General features: G+C 37.2%; 1 protein-coding gene and 1 long non-coding RNA gene across 2 annotated transcripts; one reads left to right on the top strand and one right to left on the bottom strand.

Annotated features, from left to right (window-relative positions):
* Positions 1 to 629: 629 nt before the first annotated feature.
* LOC113142840 (uncharacterized) lies at positions 630 to 5537 on the top strand. Its single transcript, XR_003296989.2, has 4 exons — positions 630 to 1337; positions 2415 to 2517; positions 4220 to 4522; positions 5233 to 5537. It is a non-coding gene; the product is annotated as an uncharacterized LOC113142840 (long non-coding RNA).
* On the bottom strand, positions 3122 to 19294 carry castor2 (cytosolic arginine sensor for mTORC1 subunit 2). The gene is made up of 9 exons (XM_026328148.1): positions 19001 to 19294; positions 13381 to 13451; positions 11760 to 11953; positions 8767 to 8899; positions 8422 to 8545; positions 6954 to 7064; positions 6182 to 6264; positions 5428 to 5522; positions 3122 to 4289 (listed from the first exon to the last, which is right to left on the bottom strand). Exons 1-9 carry the CDS (start codon positions 19111 to 19113, stop codon positions 4227 to 4229), a joined length of 987 nt encoding a protein of 328 aa, XP_026183933.1. The 5' UTR covers positions 19114 to 19294; the 3' UTR covers positions 3122 to 4226.
* Positions 19295 to 19871: the final 577 nt, after the last annotated feature.

The raw sequence follows: 19871 nt of genomic DNA, 5'->3' as shown, positions 1-19871 counted from the left end.
AAGTTCAGTCATTTTTAGTAATGACATGCCCATACATGGCATGGAGGGTCAGATTTATCTCACAGGTACGTGTGCTGTTTGCTTCATGTAGCTCTGATTGAAAATTGATGATGGGCTCATGATGACTCGTAGGAATCTGCTGGAGGCAGGGAAGCAGAATGAGTTCATGATTCACATTTAATAAACTGACTTTGTCAATGTTTTACGAGGAAGGAAATGCACTGCACATGATGCAGTGTTTTTGTATAAACAGACTGTGTTTAGAATAGGACTCAATGAGTTTCCCCACATGGACCCTCATTGGAACTATTTTTATGAACACATCATCCCATTCATGTGTGTTAAACTGATGTCTTGAATCCATAACTTTTCCATTTTTCTTAAGATTACTGTGCAGCTTATCAACTGTATCCAATTATGTGTTTGCATACACTTGCACTTTTAAAAATACATGTCATAAATGTCCAAGTGGATTATTTATTTATTTTTTACATGATTCGGTCTTTTGGAGTTTGCCTTTTGTTTTTAACTGTTATGTTGTGCCCTCCTCATCTGCCATGATTGATGGCCTCTGGAGAATTAGCACCACCAGCGTTTTGTCTCAATTAACCATTTTCTAATATGCTCAGCAAAGTACTGCAGGGAAACACCCATTAATTTGCCTTTTATTTTGCTGTTTTTCCAAAAATCTGATTCAAATGTGAGCTAAATTTGGATGGAAACTTAGCTGCTGCCATTTTCCCGGGCGATGGAGTTTTCTCATTAGTCATGAAAATGGATGCATTGAAATGTGTGCTCAGTGTAATGTAGGAAATCACTTTTACATTTAAAGACCTCTTTAATTTGTAGTTCATATTATATTTATAGAGTAGCTGTAGTTTATATTATATCCTCTGGGAATGTAACATGTTTTGACTGTTTGTTTTGTTTTGTTTTGTTTTGTTTTTATTGAATTATTTGTTTGTAGTAAGAACTGAAAGGTAAGCAGAAGCCTTTACTGACAGGTCAGTAGACCACAAAGCTGAACTGTAAATGATTCTGTAATACGAAGGAAGATCATGATAAAGGAAAACACTAACTAACCATGTCTGCTTCTTTAACCCCACTCAACAGAGCAGCCCTCCTCCCGTCTGTGTGCTGAAGTGCACTGAAGCAGAGAAAAGGCTGCAGCTCTGAACTACAAGGTCCTGGCTGTTCTCTGCTTTGTTTACGCAGGTTAGATAATAGAGACAACTGAGATACCTGGAGTCTTCCTTGCTGTCGTCCATCTGCTGCAAGCTGGAGTAGAAGAACAGTATCGCCAAAGTCTAGAAGTGAATCCATTGGAAGAATGGCAGGTCTGTGAACTAGTTTTGCATTTTCACATAAAAAAAAAAATTACAATTTACAAATTAAAATACACATTTAGTGGTTCATTCATTGTTAAACTAGGACATGTTTGTGTTGTTTTGAAGTCACTTTCCCATTACCCCTTACCCCAATTATTTAGGTCCACAACAGTTAATCCTAACACAAATGTGTAATCACTGCTATAAGTAACCCTGTTCAAAGCACAGCCAGACTTCTGTACCAACCGACCTCCTTCAGTCTGAGTGTAATGACCCAACACAGTATATGTTAAATTTTAATGAAGCCATGTTCACAGAAATGTGCCCGTTTGATTATTACAAAAAGGATTTTTGACTTTATATATAATAGAAATAATAACGATATTTTTGATCATACCTTTATTTATTTATATATATATATATATATATATATATATATATATATATATATATATATATATATATATATATATATATATATATATTAGGAAACAACCTGTGGGCACCATGAACATCTACAGCAAATTAAAAATCTGACCATTTCTTTTTCAAGCTCAGAAGGTAACCAGATTTAGTAAGATTTATTCTCTGGTGACAACACATATAAAGTTGAAGTATTAGGATTTATTTAAATTTGATTTTGTTTTGCACATTATAATTTTCTGCCTGTGAAACACAGATGTGCATCACACATCAGAGGATTTGGAAAGTGTTTTCTCAACTTGTGGAAAATGAGACCTTGTTGAATTCATGTAGTTCGGATGTAAAAAGTTACCAAAACAGCAGTTTGTGCTTGGCAGGTGATTATAGGCTCAGGCTGACGTCTGCTCTCTCAAGTCCTTGATACTATTCTGCTCCCTTACCATATACAGAGTACTTACTAGCTAACATTATGTGTACTTTTTGATGACTAGCATAAATAGCTGATCACTACAAGATGCCACTCTGATCTTGGAGTATGTCCATGTTATGATCAGATTTTATTTTTAATGTGCTGTTATATTTCAACATTTTTGTAAAAACAAAAAAAACAAAAACAAAAAAAAACAAATGCTAAAAAGTTTAATTGGAAACTCTGGTTTACAGTTAATCCGGAGGCTCTGAAGACCAGACTGGGCAGAGATGTCACCAATTTATTGATTAAAGAACACATCAGGAGCAAGGAACAGTGAGAGGACAATCCCCACTGGTAAGTAAAGACAGTAAAATGACACATGGATGAAAACTGAATGCGTAACAAGCTTAAAAAAAGCTTGTTTATTTTTCTCCCCACACAAGAAGCTCCAAATGAAAAGCTCTGAACATTTGAAGAAATGTCACCTTCCTTTTTTTAATACTGATAGAGGGTTTCAACCAATCAAATCTGATCAGAAAAAAAATATTAGGTGCAAGGTGTTGTGGAGAAAAAAAAAAAAAAAAAAAATCTTTGTCACCAAATAATTCAAACCAACAGAAATCTCCCCATGTGGACAAGATCTTTCTAAAGTAAGTAGTCCTCCCCATTTTCACATCAGTACAGCAGGCCTGTAGGGGTGGAACCTGCATTAAAGTGCAGATTGGAGGGAAATGCTCCTTCCCCCATGTGAACCTTAGCTTATTTTTATCACACTTGCACTATCATTATTTTAGTACATTGTCAAAGTGGCTCAGTAATGTAGATGCAAACATTTTCAGCATTGTATTTACCTTCAGGTCCTATTGTGAATTCACACTGTGAGCAGCATGATGATAATATTAATGATAAAGTCATCAGAAGTGACAAAAAACTCTGATCAGACCAGTAATGTGTGTTGGTGAGGAGTGGATGGCTTGTGACTTATCTTTTTTTTTTTTTTTTTTTTTTTACTGTGATTGGCCATTAAATTCAAAGCTTTTGTGTAGGGTAAAACTTTCTTGTTGAGTATTAGTAAGAAATGATAAGGGCAACACTCCATGAAACAACAAAATTAGGATTTTTGGATTCAAATCATTCACAACTCTTCAGTTATTAATTCAACATAAACTATGCTTTCAAGCTCGATGAATTTAACATAATTAAATTTAAAATATTTCAATTATTTGTTTCAAAAACTAGTTAATTTAATTAAAATTTGCCAAATTTGCTGATTCTTAGTGACCCACCTTACAGGCTGCTCACAGTGTGAATCCATGTAACTTCTCAAAGCATTAAAAGATTAATTCTTCATCAAGAGCTTGGAATCACCTCATGTTTTACCAGACCAAGCATCTGAGTTTTACTTCTACTGTAAGTCTGAAAGGAACAATCAAATCATTGCTGTAATTAAAACAGATTCAAAAGCTAACAAAGCAAAAAAACAAACAAAAAAAAAAAACATACCATACCATACCATACCATACCATACCATACCATACCAATGCTCAACCAGACAGTCCCATCATTGCTGGCTGTCTCCAACATTGTCTCCTTCAATTGCACGTGTATCGTACTTTGACGAAGGCATCAGTTTAGGCATTCAGACATCTTGGCACTAAGGAAAATGACTTGTGGAACAAACATTCGTCATCCTTCCATGAAAGAAGTATATAACTAATACAGTATGGTGCTCATCAGGAGTCAGGAGGCAAATTTAGAGGAAAAGAAACATTCAGTCTGGCAAACTAAAGCAGCAACTACCAGAGTAGGCAGTGGACACTTCGAGGGCCAAAGAAGGAAGGAAGAAAGGGCAGGGTAGGGTAAAGAAAATGACCATGTAACAAAGGCATCCTTAACACACTGTCACCCCTCAAATGCTACCCACACTTTGCCGCTGCACCCCTTCCATTCAGAGCCCATCCACAGTAGTCCTCTAAGAAGCTTTTGGCACTTTTTGGACATGATAAATGTTTGAATGAAATGACTTTGAAGCTGGTTGTTTTCTTGGTTTCCTCAGGCTTCCATCACTGGGCCGTGCTCTCAGTCCGCAGGGCTCCAATCACACTTTGGATGTTTTCTTCAGGAACCTGGAGAAAACATGAGGCTTTACACTCCTGACGTCAACATCAATGGGCTGCAACTAATGATTATTATTAGGGCTGCAACAACTAATCAATATTATTGCTAAAATTTGATTACTAAGATAGTTGGCAGTAATTGTATTTATTGATTAGTTGGCTCTAGTGACGTTAACTTTTGCGGCAGCACGCGGTGACATGACGAGCAGCTGCAGAGAGGAAAATGGCAGAAGCGGAGAAGAGTAAGTCCTGTTTCCCATATTCAAACAATTTTTACACTGTTAATATGGGTAGTGGTGGTGCCTTCTTGTTCCAGTTTTTCTATTATGTGTCAGAGTCCGTCTGCTTATCCTGCTGTTAGAAACAAATCAAACTACTAATCATTTGAGCTAAAAAACATCAGGAAATGAGAAGAAAAAAGTATTTAATCACAATTTAGAGTGAATCTATATATTTGTTTTGGGGTCAGGTAGCTGTCAAAGTGTGTACTAATAAACGTGTAAGTTTATAGTTTTGTATAAATGAATGAGCTGTACACAGAATTGTACTTTTGTAAACTTTAAGCCTGTGATATTTGTAGAAACCACAAACTTGAAAATTTCACACCATGTATCTGTTTTTGCTTATACAAGAGTTTACTAGGACACATTTTTGCATACAACGTATTCATTTATGCACAGTCAGATGAATATGGACGCATTCATACACATCTTTTTTTTTTTTTTAAAGTACCTCACCTCATATTTTGTCTAAATAATAGTCCAAAATTCAAAAATATTGCAGCAGCCAATTCTCACAAATGTAAAAACTTGAACCAGTTTGTATTTCTGCTTGAAAATGAGTCAGTTAAAAAAAAAATTTACTAAACAGTTTTTGAGTCAGTGGACTAATCTGTATTGATACACAGTCCATTCATTCATTCATTCATTCAAATTGAATTCATTTCCAATAGGAGGAGGCCTAATCCCAGACTGCGGTCAGAAACCGAAACATCTGGAGAAACCCCAGACAGACAAGGAGAACATGCAAACTCCACACAGAAAGGCCCTAGGTTCAAACAGGATTCAAACCTGGAACCTTTTTGATGTGAGGCGACACTGCTAACCACTGCACTGCTATGAACTGTGTTTGGAGGGTTTTGTCTTACCAGGGCATGGTCAAACTTGAAGGTACTAATGTAGTAAGCTGGAATGTCAGCTGTTGCCAGGGGTTCTGATATCTGAGCCACGATGCCACACTCGTCTGTTTGAAGAAAAAAAAAAAAAAAAAAAAGTATAAATAAACATTTTTGAATTCCCCTGCTTCAATTGTTTCCTGTTTTGCTGGACTACTTCAGTGTACTACAGTATCTATGTACAATAAGATACTTACCCAAACTCAACGTGTTATTTTAAGGTTTGATTAAAAAATTATTTCTGTAGAAAAACCTACTCATAACTAAAAACTGATTACCTTTTAAAGCTGCGAGATGAAATTATATGCACGTTTTCTTCATGCATTTACTGGACTTAACATACTGGCAGGCACCGCAAACCAGTAAAAGCTGAACAGATTTGTTTCCAGATGCTTTCAAATTCGACACAGCAGTGTCTGACACAGAGCCTGATGGAAAGCTTTGTTTGCTGCTAACTGCTACTGATAGATGCAGTCACTGGGGTCTGAAACCGTAAATCTAAGTTGGATGTTTGCAAAGAAGACATGCTCAGTTTGGTAAAACTGGGCTGCAGCAAGTATACTACAGTATTTATCAATAATTTGTAATTAGTGATAATTTCTACTGTACAGCATACATGTAATTCAGGGCTGGTTAAGTTCTGAAAATACATTTTCCCATTATATGACATTGCACAAAGCACACCTAGCTAGTCTCTTATGGACATGAAATAAAACCTGTTACTCACCAAATCCTAAAGGCTGTCCTCCAATGCGAACCATTTTCCAAAGCTCACCAGAAGCACTGGTGAAGAGGACATTGTTTGGAAACCTTGAAGAGAACAATGGAGTTAACAAACATATTTGAATATAATAGTACATGCAGTATATAAATAATGCTTTTGGTTGGTATTTGTGACAGTAAGATCAAATATGTCTTTAGTTCTAGCCAAAGAGAAAAGCAGCAGCAGGTAAATTCTGTTTTTACTGTTTAAGCCGTTACTAAATAAAAGAGCATTGGTAAAGTAGATTAAAGTGGGTGACCTATTCCTTTAAGGCAACACATTAGGTCTTACATAAATATGGGGACAAAGCTGACCCACATAAAAATATGAACTTAAAAAAAATAATGGAACTTTGGTCCACTTACTACTTTACCTCCACAAGGCTTTCAGTCCTTACTGACCCATATAAGATATAGCTCATTTATGAATGGACAATGTATGATCTGAGAAACAACTACATGGAATTTTCAGCTGCTCATGTTTCTTTATGGCTTTTCTGCTTAGTAATAGTCTATTGTGAGAAAAAGGAGAAGCAGTAGAGGATAAGAGTCAGACCGAAAGTTCCTGTGACTTAAGAAAAATTTTATATATCCATTGTTTTTTCTATTGCTTAGCAACAAACTAATCACTCTGTCAAACATACTGTAAATCCAATGTTTCCCCAGCATAACCAAAATGGCACAGTCTATTTTTGACTGAAAAATGTTGTGTCACTGTTGTTTTTTTTCTACTTAACCTTCTAGTTGTCTGTTCATCCATGACCAGAGAGATGTAGCCCTCGATCAGGGAGAAGGAGAAGAAGCGGATGTGGCTGGAGTCATCGCTGGATGCTCCAGGCTCTTTTGGCCTAGACATGAAAGCACAACACTCACTGTGGTTGGACTAAAAACAAGATATCAGTTTTTTTTTTTTTTTTTTTTTTTTTTTTACATCATCCAGTCCTGCTTAGTCGTGTCCAGTTAAGTTTTACAAATTGTCATTTTTATTCTTGGAACAACGAAGAGGTAATAACTTATTTATACAGCACCTTTAAAAACTGTAGATTACAAGTGCTTTGACAGGTGTGGGGCAGGTAGGTGCCAAACCATCTTATAATGTTATTGGTTTTTGTTTAACTTGTACAACAATAAAAATAAATAAATAGAAACAAATTTTGGTGAAGCTACATATGACTGCACAAAAGCTATCTCAAGTTTAATTCTACTTAACCTCGTGTCATATATGGTAATAAATTATACTATAAATATGACATAATTCTAACCGTTGTGCAACAATAATTCATGAAATTCCACTTTTACTAAAAAAAGAAAGTTGGGGCACACAGGACTGACCCACTCTAATCTGACATCTCCCGAATAAACAACAAAATACCACGTTAGAACGGAACAGTCTCATGACTGTGGAGGATATTCTGAATAGTCTGATGTCAACTGCATATGATTCAGAAAGATACACAGTGGATAGCTTCACACTTGTGGCCAAGAGATATTGCAAGGACCACTCATAGTAATTTATAGATGAATGCAGACTGATTCACTGCTGCTGCTGCTTAAGAAACCTTAAAAACATCAGCATTTTTTATTGCAGATTTAAACACATCTGCTGGCTGGGGAGTAATTCATTAAAACTGCTTATTTACATTTTAAGCTTTCTGCTTTCATTTCTACACAGTCGCTTCAAACATTTACTTTGCTCTTCAGAATAAAATCACTGATGTGGCAGATTTAATTTGTGCCAGAAGCACATACTTTACTGAGAGGTTAAGCGCAAGGTTTCCTCCACAATACAAAAAACTAGTTCTTAACTTCAAACCTGCCTGGGCCTCTATGCGTGCATGCACCAAAACACTAAACAGATTGGCAAAGCAAAAACACTACGTGCTATTGCTGCACTTTGAGCTAATTGCTAAATATGTAATTGTGTGTTTAAAATGTCAATATGCTGATATTTCATAGCCATAGTATTTAACATGTTCACCTTCTTAGCTGTGCGAGTTAGAAGCTATTATGTGCTAATTAGTACTAAAGTGCTGAGGTTGGTCGAGATGTCAATAGTTTTATTAACCAAATTACTTTACAAAGTCAAGCTTGATGAAAATGTGGAGGAATAGCAACGTGATTACAGCTCATCCAGAGAAGACCATGACTGTCTGGAACATTACAATGTTCCCAACATTTACTAAAATACTACAAGCTGATTCTTACCCTCCAGAGTAAAACATGACGTCCATGAGCAGGGTGGCTACAGAAGGCAATGTGTCTGGGTCCAGGCTGGTCACACAGAACATGTTGCTGGGACTAGATAAGGGGTGAATGATAGGACGTGGCACTGAAAAATAATAATAAAACTGATAATATACATGAGGGCTGAGAGTGAGAAATATAGCCAAGAAAGAATTGTCAACATAAAGCTATGTGGTAATAATGAGCATTGAAGCACAACTAACTTTCTTTCTGAGCACTTTAAGAATATGTCATCTACGCTGTGTTCAAGGTCCAATTTTTAACTTAAAAACAGAAAATGAAATAGAAATCTTTGTTTACACCCACCAAGTTTCGGCTTTACAAATCCATTGGTGACTCCCAGACTGTGAGCAGCAACAGTCTCTCCATTGACCACCCGAAGCAATGTGAATTCGGAAGACAGCGTGTGCATGACCATTGGTAGGTCTCGCTCTCGAACCTTAGGACAAAAAGACACAAGTTGAGAACAAATAACAAATAAAGTATGTGATACATCTTTAAGCATGGTGCTTTTATATCTATGAAATCAGTGAAATTCAAAGAGAAAATCTATTTACACATCTTAAAGTGAATTTTTAAAAAAATACTATCATTTTCTTTCTGGTGTAAGCATTCTCACACTTCATTTATTTCTGTTATTGACTTCCTAGATTTCGCAAAATGGCTTCTACAAAACACCAATTGATTCAGACTGCAACACATCAAGTCTGAGAAAAGGCAAGAGTTGTATTCTTTACTCACAGCACAGCTTGTTGCTGCATTGACAGTTTTATCTGGGTAGAAACAGTAAAAGCCTCTTTGCCTGTGATGCATTTCTTCATGTATGTTTGTTTAAGGCTCACTCAATCCCACGATTTCACACAGAGCAATGCCCACACCCACAGTGTTGGGCAACAGGCAGGTTTATTTATATTACACCTTTCAAACACAGAAGAAATTCCAAGTGGCACAGAAATATACTGAATGTACTGACGATCATATCATCACAATGCCACCTCACTGAAAGCTCTGAGCATCATCGGGTCATTGTATAACTCCAGTAGGAGTAGTACACACAACATAGCCTTTGGTGGCCAAGTAGAAACTGAAATCAACAACAACAAATAATAAGATCACTCTATTGGGGACCACAAATATATACTTTGTGGAAATTAGTTTTGGATATGTCTTGGAGAAAGCAGCATGAATCATCAAATTATTATTAATTATATGATCATGTTGGAGCATTGAATGTGTACACCAAATTTAATATTGTGCTTGTAGCTCAACTATGGACCATTGTTACCATTAGTCCTGTATAGGGCTGGAACGATTGCTCGAGTGAATCGAGAAACTCGATTACAAGAAATCTCGAGTATTCGTTTAATTACTTTCACTTACGTTATCGGACCTGCTCGGCTTAGGGATCATTGTCGCACAACGCATTTCCATATCAAAAGTTGGCACAATAGCAGAGAGTGAAACCATCCGTAAAAGGCAGAAAATGTCCAAAGTTTGGGAAAACTTAAAAAAAGATGACAACACGGTGCAATGTGTGTATTGTAAAGTAGAACTGACGAACCACAACAGCACTTCATCAATGCTTCCACATCTGGACAGAAAACATCCGATTGTCAACCAGACCAGTTCACTCAGCGGAGCCGACACAAGGTAACGTCATTTGAAGCTAACATGTCGTCTCTGTCAGGTATTACACAATAGCATTATGGTTTAAAAATGCAAAAGTCTTTTATCCGATTACTCCAGTAATCGCTGAAATATTCAGTAGAAGACTCGATTCCAGAAATGATCGATAGATGCAGCCCTGGTCTTGCATGCTACTGGGGGAAACATGCTCTATCAAAAAGAAAATGAACCACCTAAAAGCTGCACTATTAATAGCTTTGGGTGATGTAGTATTTCAGGGTGGACTTTTTTTCTTCACGATGACAGCTGTCATGCAGGCCTATATACCTGGTCATCTCATACACTGCAGCCGACTGGATTGATAGAAGGTTTTAGAGAATTTTGACTTGAATCAATATATGAAGCCCTTAAGTGTCTTCTTTGCTGTCTGTGCTACAAAGGTCACTGTCTTCTTTTATTCAGGATGACAGCTATGACTTTAACTGAATGACTTTGTGTGTTTGTGTGAAGAGACGCAATTTGTGAGAAGCTGGTGTGTAGCTGCGCTAAGCAGCTAGCCTCATTCAGGGTCCTTATGGCTTCCTCTGAACGAGAGCATTCAACATTTGGGTCAGCCTTTACCACTTTACGTAACACAAAGGATCCTAACAGTGAAAAAAAAAAAAAAAAAAAATCTTACATCTTACTGTAAGCTAATCTGTCTTTTGGCCTGCGCTAGGATTCTGTAATATAATCCGACAGTGAGAGACAGGGGCCGAGAGAGAAGATGGGTGTGGGCAGCACAGCAGGTTTTTGCCTCTTTTTGACAGTGATGATCAGGATCGTGGGCAGGAATAGCCAATATCAAGACAGGAAATAGGGCCGAGTATGATACCTGGAATTTCAGCAAGAGGCTAAGTCGCTGATCCCCTTTATGTAACAGATTATCAACATCGACACAGTTTTTTCTTTCATTTTCATAAACATGCCAGAGCTGTTCAGCAGACCTTGTTTTTCTACTAAAGCAAAGGCAATAAAAAAGACTCCCTGTGGCCAGAAAGGCTGCAGCATGAGAAAGGACTTCTTCCTAAATCAAAGGAAGTGGGCCTGTGGAAGGTACACTATATCCAAGTTTATTGCTTTTTCATGTCAGATACTGTGGATACAAACGACTATGTTGTGGTTGCATAACAGACAAATAATGCAACTTTTAAATCATGCTCTACTTATTAGTCAGCATGTATGTTACATATGATACTGAATCCATGCCATGTAAAGACACTAAACATGGAAATGTCAGTTTTGACAGTAAATTTAACCATGTCTATATTGTACTGGGTTTTATATTGTACTGTAAAGACTGGGTGTTTTCTGTTTTTCTTCCTTAACTGAGTTTATTTTGTTGGTCCTGGAAGAAAAATGTAATATATTTTAATAAACTGAAACTAAGCTGCCTCAAATCAAATGCCAATCTTTAATCTTTACAACTGCTGCCTTTGGTGGATGTCGTCAGCAGACATTACCTACAGTTTACAGCACAAAAAGATGATGTAAATCGTCAAGATTTAAAATTTCAGACAACTAACACAAATTGACATCCCAATAACATGACCGCAGGTATATGACCGCAGTTTGTTTAGGATTTTTCTAAACTATATCAATAAAAAAACTGAACGAATATTATCCACACTCACCAGGATGAAATCTGTCTGATACGTCGACAGCATAAAAACAGAGATGTTGTGGTCGGCCAGCGGTGCAATGACTGATTTAGCAATTTTGGTGACTCCGATGGGTTGTGAATTGGAGGCATTGCCACTCCCAGACACCACGTTAAGGGCCAACCATGTGGCATCAGCAACACTGATGTGCTCTGACTGTGGCAGCTCTGAAAAAGAAGAAACAGTCATATAAAAAAGACCAAGACAGGAAGTACATGTTTAAAGCAGCCCTGCCAAAACAAATAATTAAGCAATAAGCCCAAGAAAAGGTGAGTTATACTGATTTGGAATTAGGTAAGAGCTTGACATCACTTTAGGAATTGTCAAGGGGCCTCTCATCTTTGATCAATAGTGGTACTAACACACAATTACGTTATACAACCATAATTTAATCTGTCCCCAGTTCAGGGAACATTTAGGCCTAAAACCCAATGCCTGCTGGGTCTATTAGCATCCTCAGGCAATAACAAAATTTCCAAAAACAAATTTGTAATAAACAGAAAAGAAACAAGGAGGTTAGGGTGAGCAGTGAGTATGAGTAATGGTTCCTTATTTTTTCATATTCAAATGTCCTTGTTTTCCATTTCTCACACAGATACTTATAGTCTGAAGAAATGCTAAATTGTTTTGCTGATGCCTTAGCTGCCTTAGCTGAAATTAAAGGATACAACATTATTCATGGCCTCCACCTTCCACTCTATTGTGTCACAGTGGGTGGCAGACCAGCAGCTGCAAACTGCGTATTAGACCAGTTTTCCTAACCTAGTCCCAACCTACCCCTGTTTGGGCATATAGTATGGTTTGGATTTTAAAGTCAGCAGTTTCACAGCAGAAGTAGAAGACTCAGCTAAAACGTAATGAACTCTACCGAAAGATTTGACCTGACAGATGATGATTTGACTCATCAGCTTCAAAGAAATGTAAATCTCTCCAGGTAGTTCAAGAAACACTACACTGCTGTAACTAGATATGTCATACACTATAAAATACACTTGTACTCATGTGTTTGACGCTACACCCTAACTTGTTGGAATGAGCAGTAGCCAGGTGGCTAATTTTAGCTAATATTAGGTTGATATTGCTGTACAGCACTCAGCACAGCACAGTCATTTGCTGACTCGAATCTTCATCTCTTCCTGAACCATTGTTTCATTACATCAATGTAACTAAAAGGAGAAGTTCCATTTTTTTAAAGAAAATAGGCAAAATATCAAAAGAACTGGTTAGTTGGAATCCTAATACTAATTAAATGCAATTAAAAATATTAAACTCTAACAACATTATAGTGAAAACAAGACACTAACACCAGTCACCAGTAGAAATTACCTGAACCAGTTATACAATAAATAGCCTGAAGTCTCCAGGGTAACCAAGGAGGGTCACCCTGGAAAAGGGTGTGTAATGACATGAATTCACTCAGCCACAAACACAAAACACAGCTTGGCCTCACATCTATAATGACAAAGTGTGCTCAAACATTAGCGACCAAAGCTACGTGATAGTGGAGAGAATCTGAGATTACACAATGTTATCTTTTCCTACTGCATTGGTTGGTTGCCACAGTGACTTTAAAGATCCACAATGTGAGGCCCACCTTTAAAGCCTTCTTCATCAACAATAATGGTGTAGTCCTCGGGTGTCTCTGTCAAACTGAAAAACTTGCATCTGAAAGGAAGAGAGCAAAAGGGAGAAGACAGGAAAATGTGAATTCAATATAAGAACATGTGATAAAAAGATCTTTCTGCTGACGTCTAAAAATTACACAAGCTTTCATAACAAAAACATCAAACAGTCTGCTTGAAAAGTTAGAGGCAGTTGTAGATGAAAAGGTACATCAGTGAAAAAGCAGGGACCAACACGAGACTGCAACAATGCTTGTAAATCGTTAAAACATTTTATATTTCATACAAAGATTTGAACAAAGTGATCAATAAAGCACAGTGCTGCTCTGCTTCCAGTATGAACCTCAATAGCACCAGTCTAAATTATTATTATCGGTTTAACTGAAAACAATAAACTTTTTTTTTTTTTTTTTTTTAAGTGAAATCCTTGACAACAGTATTATGGCCTGGACTGGTGTGCAATTTGATACAGCTTTGGTGCTGGAACTTTGATCCAGCTCCATCATCAGGTCAACATTTAATTTTTTTTTCTAGTTTAGCTCTCCAATAGGTTGGTTTTCTTTAAAATGAGCATTACAGCCTCACATAACTGTTAGTGTGGCCATGGACTCTACATTTTGTTTACACATCTGTGCATGGATTTGTTTTTTCATGGTAGCTTCCACATGATATGTTTATCCTGTTCAATTAAAAGTCTGAAGGACCAAAGATGCTGAGCTGCTGGCTCATTGTTTTAGATGTCAGTGCCAAATGTAGCTATAGTCCTTTTATACATATATTTCCAGCAGTGGGAGATTGGTAATAGTAGAGAGAGACGTCTTTACTGCCTAGCCCTAATCAAGATTTAAAATCAAAATGATGGCTTTTAGACTTTTTATTTCATCAATGATCTTATACTTAATCAACATTAAACATCTGTAAAAATTACTTCTTAAGCTAGAGTTTTATAGAAAAACATTAACATTTATCCAGGCATGTAATAAGAAAGCAGCAAAGGCATGTGGCAAAAGTATTGAATAACCTCAAAGAATACACACTAATGTTTCTGTGCTACCCTGTAGAGTAATTTTATCAAATGGTCATTTTGTAAAAACCTCATTTTAGTAAAATACTTAACAATTATGTCTGTCTGAAATCCAACTGTTCTATTCATCTAAACCAAAAATGTTCTAAGATGTCGATGAGTATTGAAAAAAATAAACTTATAATGATGTCCAGCTTACTTCATCAAGCACAAAGAAAACCAATGCACTGGAAAAATACCATTCACCACACTTCTGTGAAAATCACATTCTTTACAGGCCAGCCACTGAATGCTCACACTTCACATTTGCTTGAAAAGTGTGAAGAACAGCAGGGAAGGACTCGGCAATGCTCTCTAAGGGAACAGAAGCATTTCTTCTTAGAATTAAATAAGCTGTCGAGTCGCACTTTGACTTGTGATGTGTTTTGTAGAGCTGGGACCTAATGACGATTTGCATCGACGTTTTTGTCATGTGCCTGGGTTGATAATAATCCTATAATCATGATTATGTCATTATGAATACTACTTAATGACTTAATATTATTCTTTGACAGTGCCCTATCCAGATTAACAATGTACCTGCAGAGATTTAGTTGATTACCTGTCACTAAGGGGGAAACCACTGAACAATTTGCCTGCATTACTCACATTCTGTGTGCATGCAAGAAACATCTCAGGGAGACTTTAAATGAGTTTATACTGTAAAACCTTGGAAAGCAGTCAAACCCGTTAAGTGTGGCTGAACACAGACAAACCAGAGAAAGTATTTGTGATTTATAATCAAAATAGAATCAATTAATTATTTACTAATTAAAATTAGTAAGCTAAAAAAAAAAAATCAGATGTACTTCATCTAAAGTGAGAGATTCTTTGGCCTCCCCCTGGGGGCTGGGGCAAAGACAGAGCTGAAACCTCAACACCGACATATGATCACCTCCTAATGTTGCTGTGGTAAACATGTTAGTAATCAGTTGCTTGTTTACACACTCAGTAGAAACAGAGCGACATTCATTTAGTCGTGGTCATCTATTCAATATTCATTCTTTTAATTCTGCTTTTCTCTCCACCAACTTTTGAGGAAAAAAATGTCTGGCTCTGTAGCAACTAAAACAGCTGCCTCCTGCGGCTGGAAAAGTGAGAGATGATTGCTTTGAAAGACAAGCAAAAAGCAAGATGGTAAAAACAGCAGAAATAAATGAAGTGGAGTAAAACTGATATGGTTTAGCAAATCAACATGCATACATTCAATGGAGACAAGAAACACAATACAACACTGATAAGGATGAAAGTAAGCTATTGAAGGGGCTTATCAACAGGAGGAGACACTGAGATTGTTGTTTCAACAATGTAAGACGGAGGAAGGGAACATCAGAGAAAGGAGCAGCTAGAAAGAACTGGATGGGAAGGAAAAAACACATGGTCAGAAGCAGAAACAAATTACAAGAAATGTTTTCACTAAGGGACACTTATGTTCTGAAGCCAAATTGTATGAAATTTCTGTAAATCATTATTGGAGAACTGCCATCACCACCCAAACATCCAACCTCAAAAAACAAACCTTGTGTTCAACTAAGTGAATTCTGACGTTTTCCTTTTATCACTGTAATAAAAAATATGCAATAAAAAAAGTACAGTCTGCACTGATGCTCAAATTCATAGAGCTTAACTTAACACTAGAGGACAAAAATGACAACAAATATGAGCCAAAAACCTAAAGTTAATTGTTCACAAATGCTTGTTTACTTGTTAACACCCAAATCCAGAAAAAAAGAACTGTTTCCCCTGTGCTGCATACCACTAAAGAAAATAGATTAAGTGCATAATCACACCCACAGCCTGGACACAAATAGTAAACGTAACAAACACTATGATGTAGATATAGATGCAGTCTAGAATGAGCCTCATATAAAAGAATCCATATCTGCTGTTTGGATGGTAAGCAAACATAATCACTGCTCTCTGTTATTGACCTGACAGTATAGGAAGGCAACATGATGAGCTATTGCAATAGTGTTAACTGTTACTATTTTAGTCCCAGATTTTGCATTTCATTACATTGTATCCCATTTCCAGGTTTTGTGTATAATGCTTGTTAAAAAAAAAAAAAAAAAAAAATCATTCATAAATGACAATTTCAGTGAAAACAATCCTGAACAGCGGATAAATGACAACAGGTTTGGACTTATTTAATAATTGTTTATGCCCGACAGTATCAAACCTGCAGCAACATGTAGCGACAAGATGGTTTAACAAGCAAAACCACACCGTCATGTGTTTACTTCCTCAGTGACATTAATACTTTAAGTTCAGTCTCTCCTATTTCAGGCACCTAAAATGTGATTGCAGCAGCTATCAAGTTAATAAAGAATAAAACATAATAAATGTCTCTATCACAGTCGGTTTATCTGACAGTTAGCACAGCCAGGTTTATTTTTCACACTTTATGTTTTGGTCACAGTTTTTTTAAGAATATAATTTAATCTACCTTTCTCAGAACAGGTTGTTATGTGTTTATGCAAAATAAAAATAAATCAATATAGGGATCAGCCTCAAACAACCCCAGAATCCGTCCTTTCAAACAAGCAGCACTGCAGGATTAAATTATATTTATTATTTATATAACTTACAGAGAGAGAGAGATAAATTAACACAATTTGATGAAAAACACACAAGGTTTATGTGGAAAGGCTCAGAAGAGCTACTTTACAGTGTATCTCATAGCTACACTAACCAGGAGTGTGTGTTGTCAGAGCTTTCAACTAAACGAATTGGTTGTGGAATGAGATGCATCAGTATCAGTCATGTGGGACGGGCATTAACATTCCCACATTTAAGACTTGCGAGTATTCATGAAGCCACATAACTCGAGACAGTTGTGTTACTGCAGAGGGTAAAAACCACTGAAAATACATATATTGCATATTCATTAAAAATTGGTTAAACGATGACTCTGACTTTTGATTGGTGTTTATTTGTTTTTTTGGTGCATTTTAGCATTATTAAGAACAAAGTGGACTATATCTAAGCTTTAAGAAAGGTTTCCCAGTCTTGACTGATGTTAACACGAACACTATTTCCAAATTACAACCTGGTATTTACGGCAAATCACACATCACATAAATACATGGTACCACCTCTGTTAAATAACATGTTGCGTAACCCTGCAATGTGCTTTAATGTGAAAATCAAAAAAATACAGAATTTTAAGAATAATGCTCATGTTTGCAGCCATCAGACTGTGGCCATGTAAAAACATGGTATAGGCTGATGCAACAACATGTAGCTTTAGTGGACTTGTGCAATAGCAGTGGCAGCTGGGACTGGCTTTCTTCCACCAGCAAAACAAATCAGTTCACACTAATTTGTTTTGCTGGTGCCAGGCATAGCTGGGGAATCACTTTCTCTTTTATCAAGTTACAATCCTCACTACAAGAAATGCTAAAAGCTGCTTTAACAAGTGACTAAATGTCAGAGCTTGAAAATGATTTTAAAATGACATGACTGTACTGTGCACTTATTCAAAAGACTGCACGGACTTCAAATGTCTTGATCAACAGATTTCAGATAGTCAATTTCCAAACACTGTCTGGTTCCAGCTCCTCCCATGTGAGGATTTGCTGCTTTACTCTGTTTTACATCAATGTAAACTCCCAAGTTTTTTGCCAGGACAAAACATGACACCTAAAGGTCTGTGATGGGCATATTTCACTATGTCTGACATGAATCCAAAAATCATTAGCTGGTTAATCAGTAATGAAAATAATCATTAGTTGCAGGACTGTCTGAGTTAAATCCAATGGGTAATTTTAATTACATCAGGCAATCTGAAGGGACTGTGTTTGATCAGTAACGGGGAAGAGTTGATTACACAGTCGGACCCTGACTGACTTCGAATTTGTCAAATATCCCAGGCAGACAGTCACTGTGTGTTTACAGTGAGCTGTTTTGCTTAGGCTAATATTAATAGACTGGGGGTGGTAATAAAAACTGCTCAAGAGAGCAACAACAAGTGTAAAGGCCTGCTGTCACTGCCACGGTTTCATTAAAGTTTCCCTAAGCTGCATGGCCCACAGTGAATCTCTAGTTTCCCAAACATGGTGCAAACTGTGGATGGACAAAGCCTTTTTACTGCTTGTCCAAGTCTGACTGAAAACATGTTTTAATTTCCCTGATAGAGAGGAAAACACACGGCACACACACACACATATACATACATACATACAGACACACACACACACACACACACCCCCGCTGGCCTCTACACAGCTACAGATGGCACAAAGCTAGAAAATGACACTACAGAACAAGCACAGGCCTGGAAACTGGTGGCACAGACCAAACTCACACTGGGCTGCTCTTAAAAAAACAACCAAATGTGCATTTTGAAGCATCAACACAACTACAGGAACTAGCTGCTGCTCGCTACCTTTTAACACCAGCACACAACTACACGCAGCCCCCGGCATTAGTTTGCTGTGATGTTAACAACAGCGGCACTCGCACAGCGAAACACGTATAAATGACACAGTATATTTCCATTAGGCTGTCACGCCTGCGAAGTTACGTACCTTGTTTTGGAGGCCAGGAAGGCGAGTTTTATTAATCCGTGAGTGCATATCTGGATCCCCTCTTTTTCTATACTCGCCACTTTCAGGCTGTGCTCTAAAATATGAAGCTCCATCTTTTACGTCTTCTCATTTGAGGAATGGCTAAAATGTAAAACCTAAACACTTTCAAATAAGATGCATAAATAAATAAATACACGTATACGGCAGGTTAAGGCGTACTAAACAGAGAAAGAAAGGGGGAGGCAGGGTGGAATAAAGAAAGCAAAGAGGTAAAAGCGGACCCGCTGTCAAACACGCAACGGAAGCCCTTGTACTTCCGCTCTTAGGTTTTCAAAACAAAAGGGTCAAGCACAAGCTGATGAATGCCTTAGAGAAAGACCTGGAGTTATTAGCACCCCAAGGACATCCTTACATTAAATTTAAGCCACAGATTGGAAACAACTCAAGGTTGTTTAATGGAAGAGTTTTGAGAAAAGTGGTTATTTACTGTATGTTTGTGTAATAAATATAATGTGCCGCTTATCTAGGAGCAGTAACTTGCTGAGAGTGGACCACGGTGAAGATGGGTATTAGACAGAGATTCACTTGGGATCCAGCAGGCTCTCCTTACAGTTCAGTCAAAACCACAACCTGGCCTGGTGAAATCTACTCACATGGCTAAAATAGCATAGCCAGGGTTGTAAACATAACATGCAGGCAACAGCATGGCTATCATGTTAACAACATCAAAAATTGTAAAGTTCTCGATCTGTGTCGTTGTCCTCACACAATGCAACAAAACAACAACCCTCCTGTTTGACTGTTTGTATTAGGGCTATTTTGCACAGATACAAAACAAGAACCTGACCTAACATTATTTCCCTAATGGTTG

This window comes from Mastacembelus armatus, chromosome 14, assembly GCF_900324485.2.
Source record: "Mastacembelus armatus chromosome 14, fMasArm1.2, whole genome shotgun sequence".
In the NCBI taxonomy this organism is placed as follows: domain Eukaryota; kingdom Metazoa; phylum Chordata; class Actinopteri; order Synbranchiformes; family Mastacembelidae; genus Mastacembelus; species Mastacembelus armatus.
The sequence above is the reverse complement of the archived record's forward strand: the minus strand, read 5'-3'. Positions and strand labels throughout refer to the sequence as shown.

Bases quoted from the DNA above. Each gene is read 5' to 3' on its own strand.
- castor2 (XM_026328148.1), bottom strand. From the start codon at position 19,113: ATGGAGCTTCATATTTTAGAGCACAGCCTGAAAGTGGCGAGTATAGAA. The intron at 11,954-13,380 runs GTGGGCCTCACA...CTTCTTTTTCAG, and splicing joins TGATGAAGAAGGCTTTAAAG to AGCTGCCACAGTCAGAGCAC. The intron at 6,265-6,953 runs GTTAAGTAGAAA...GTTCTCTTCAAG, and splicing joins GATGAACAGACAACTAGAAG to GTTTCCAAACAATGTCCTCT.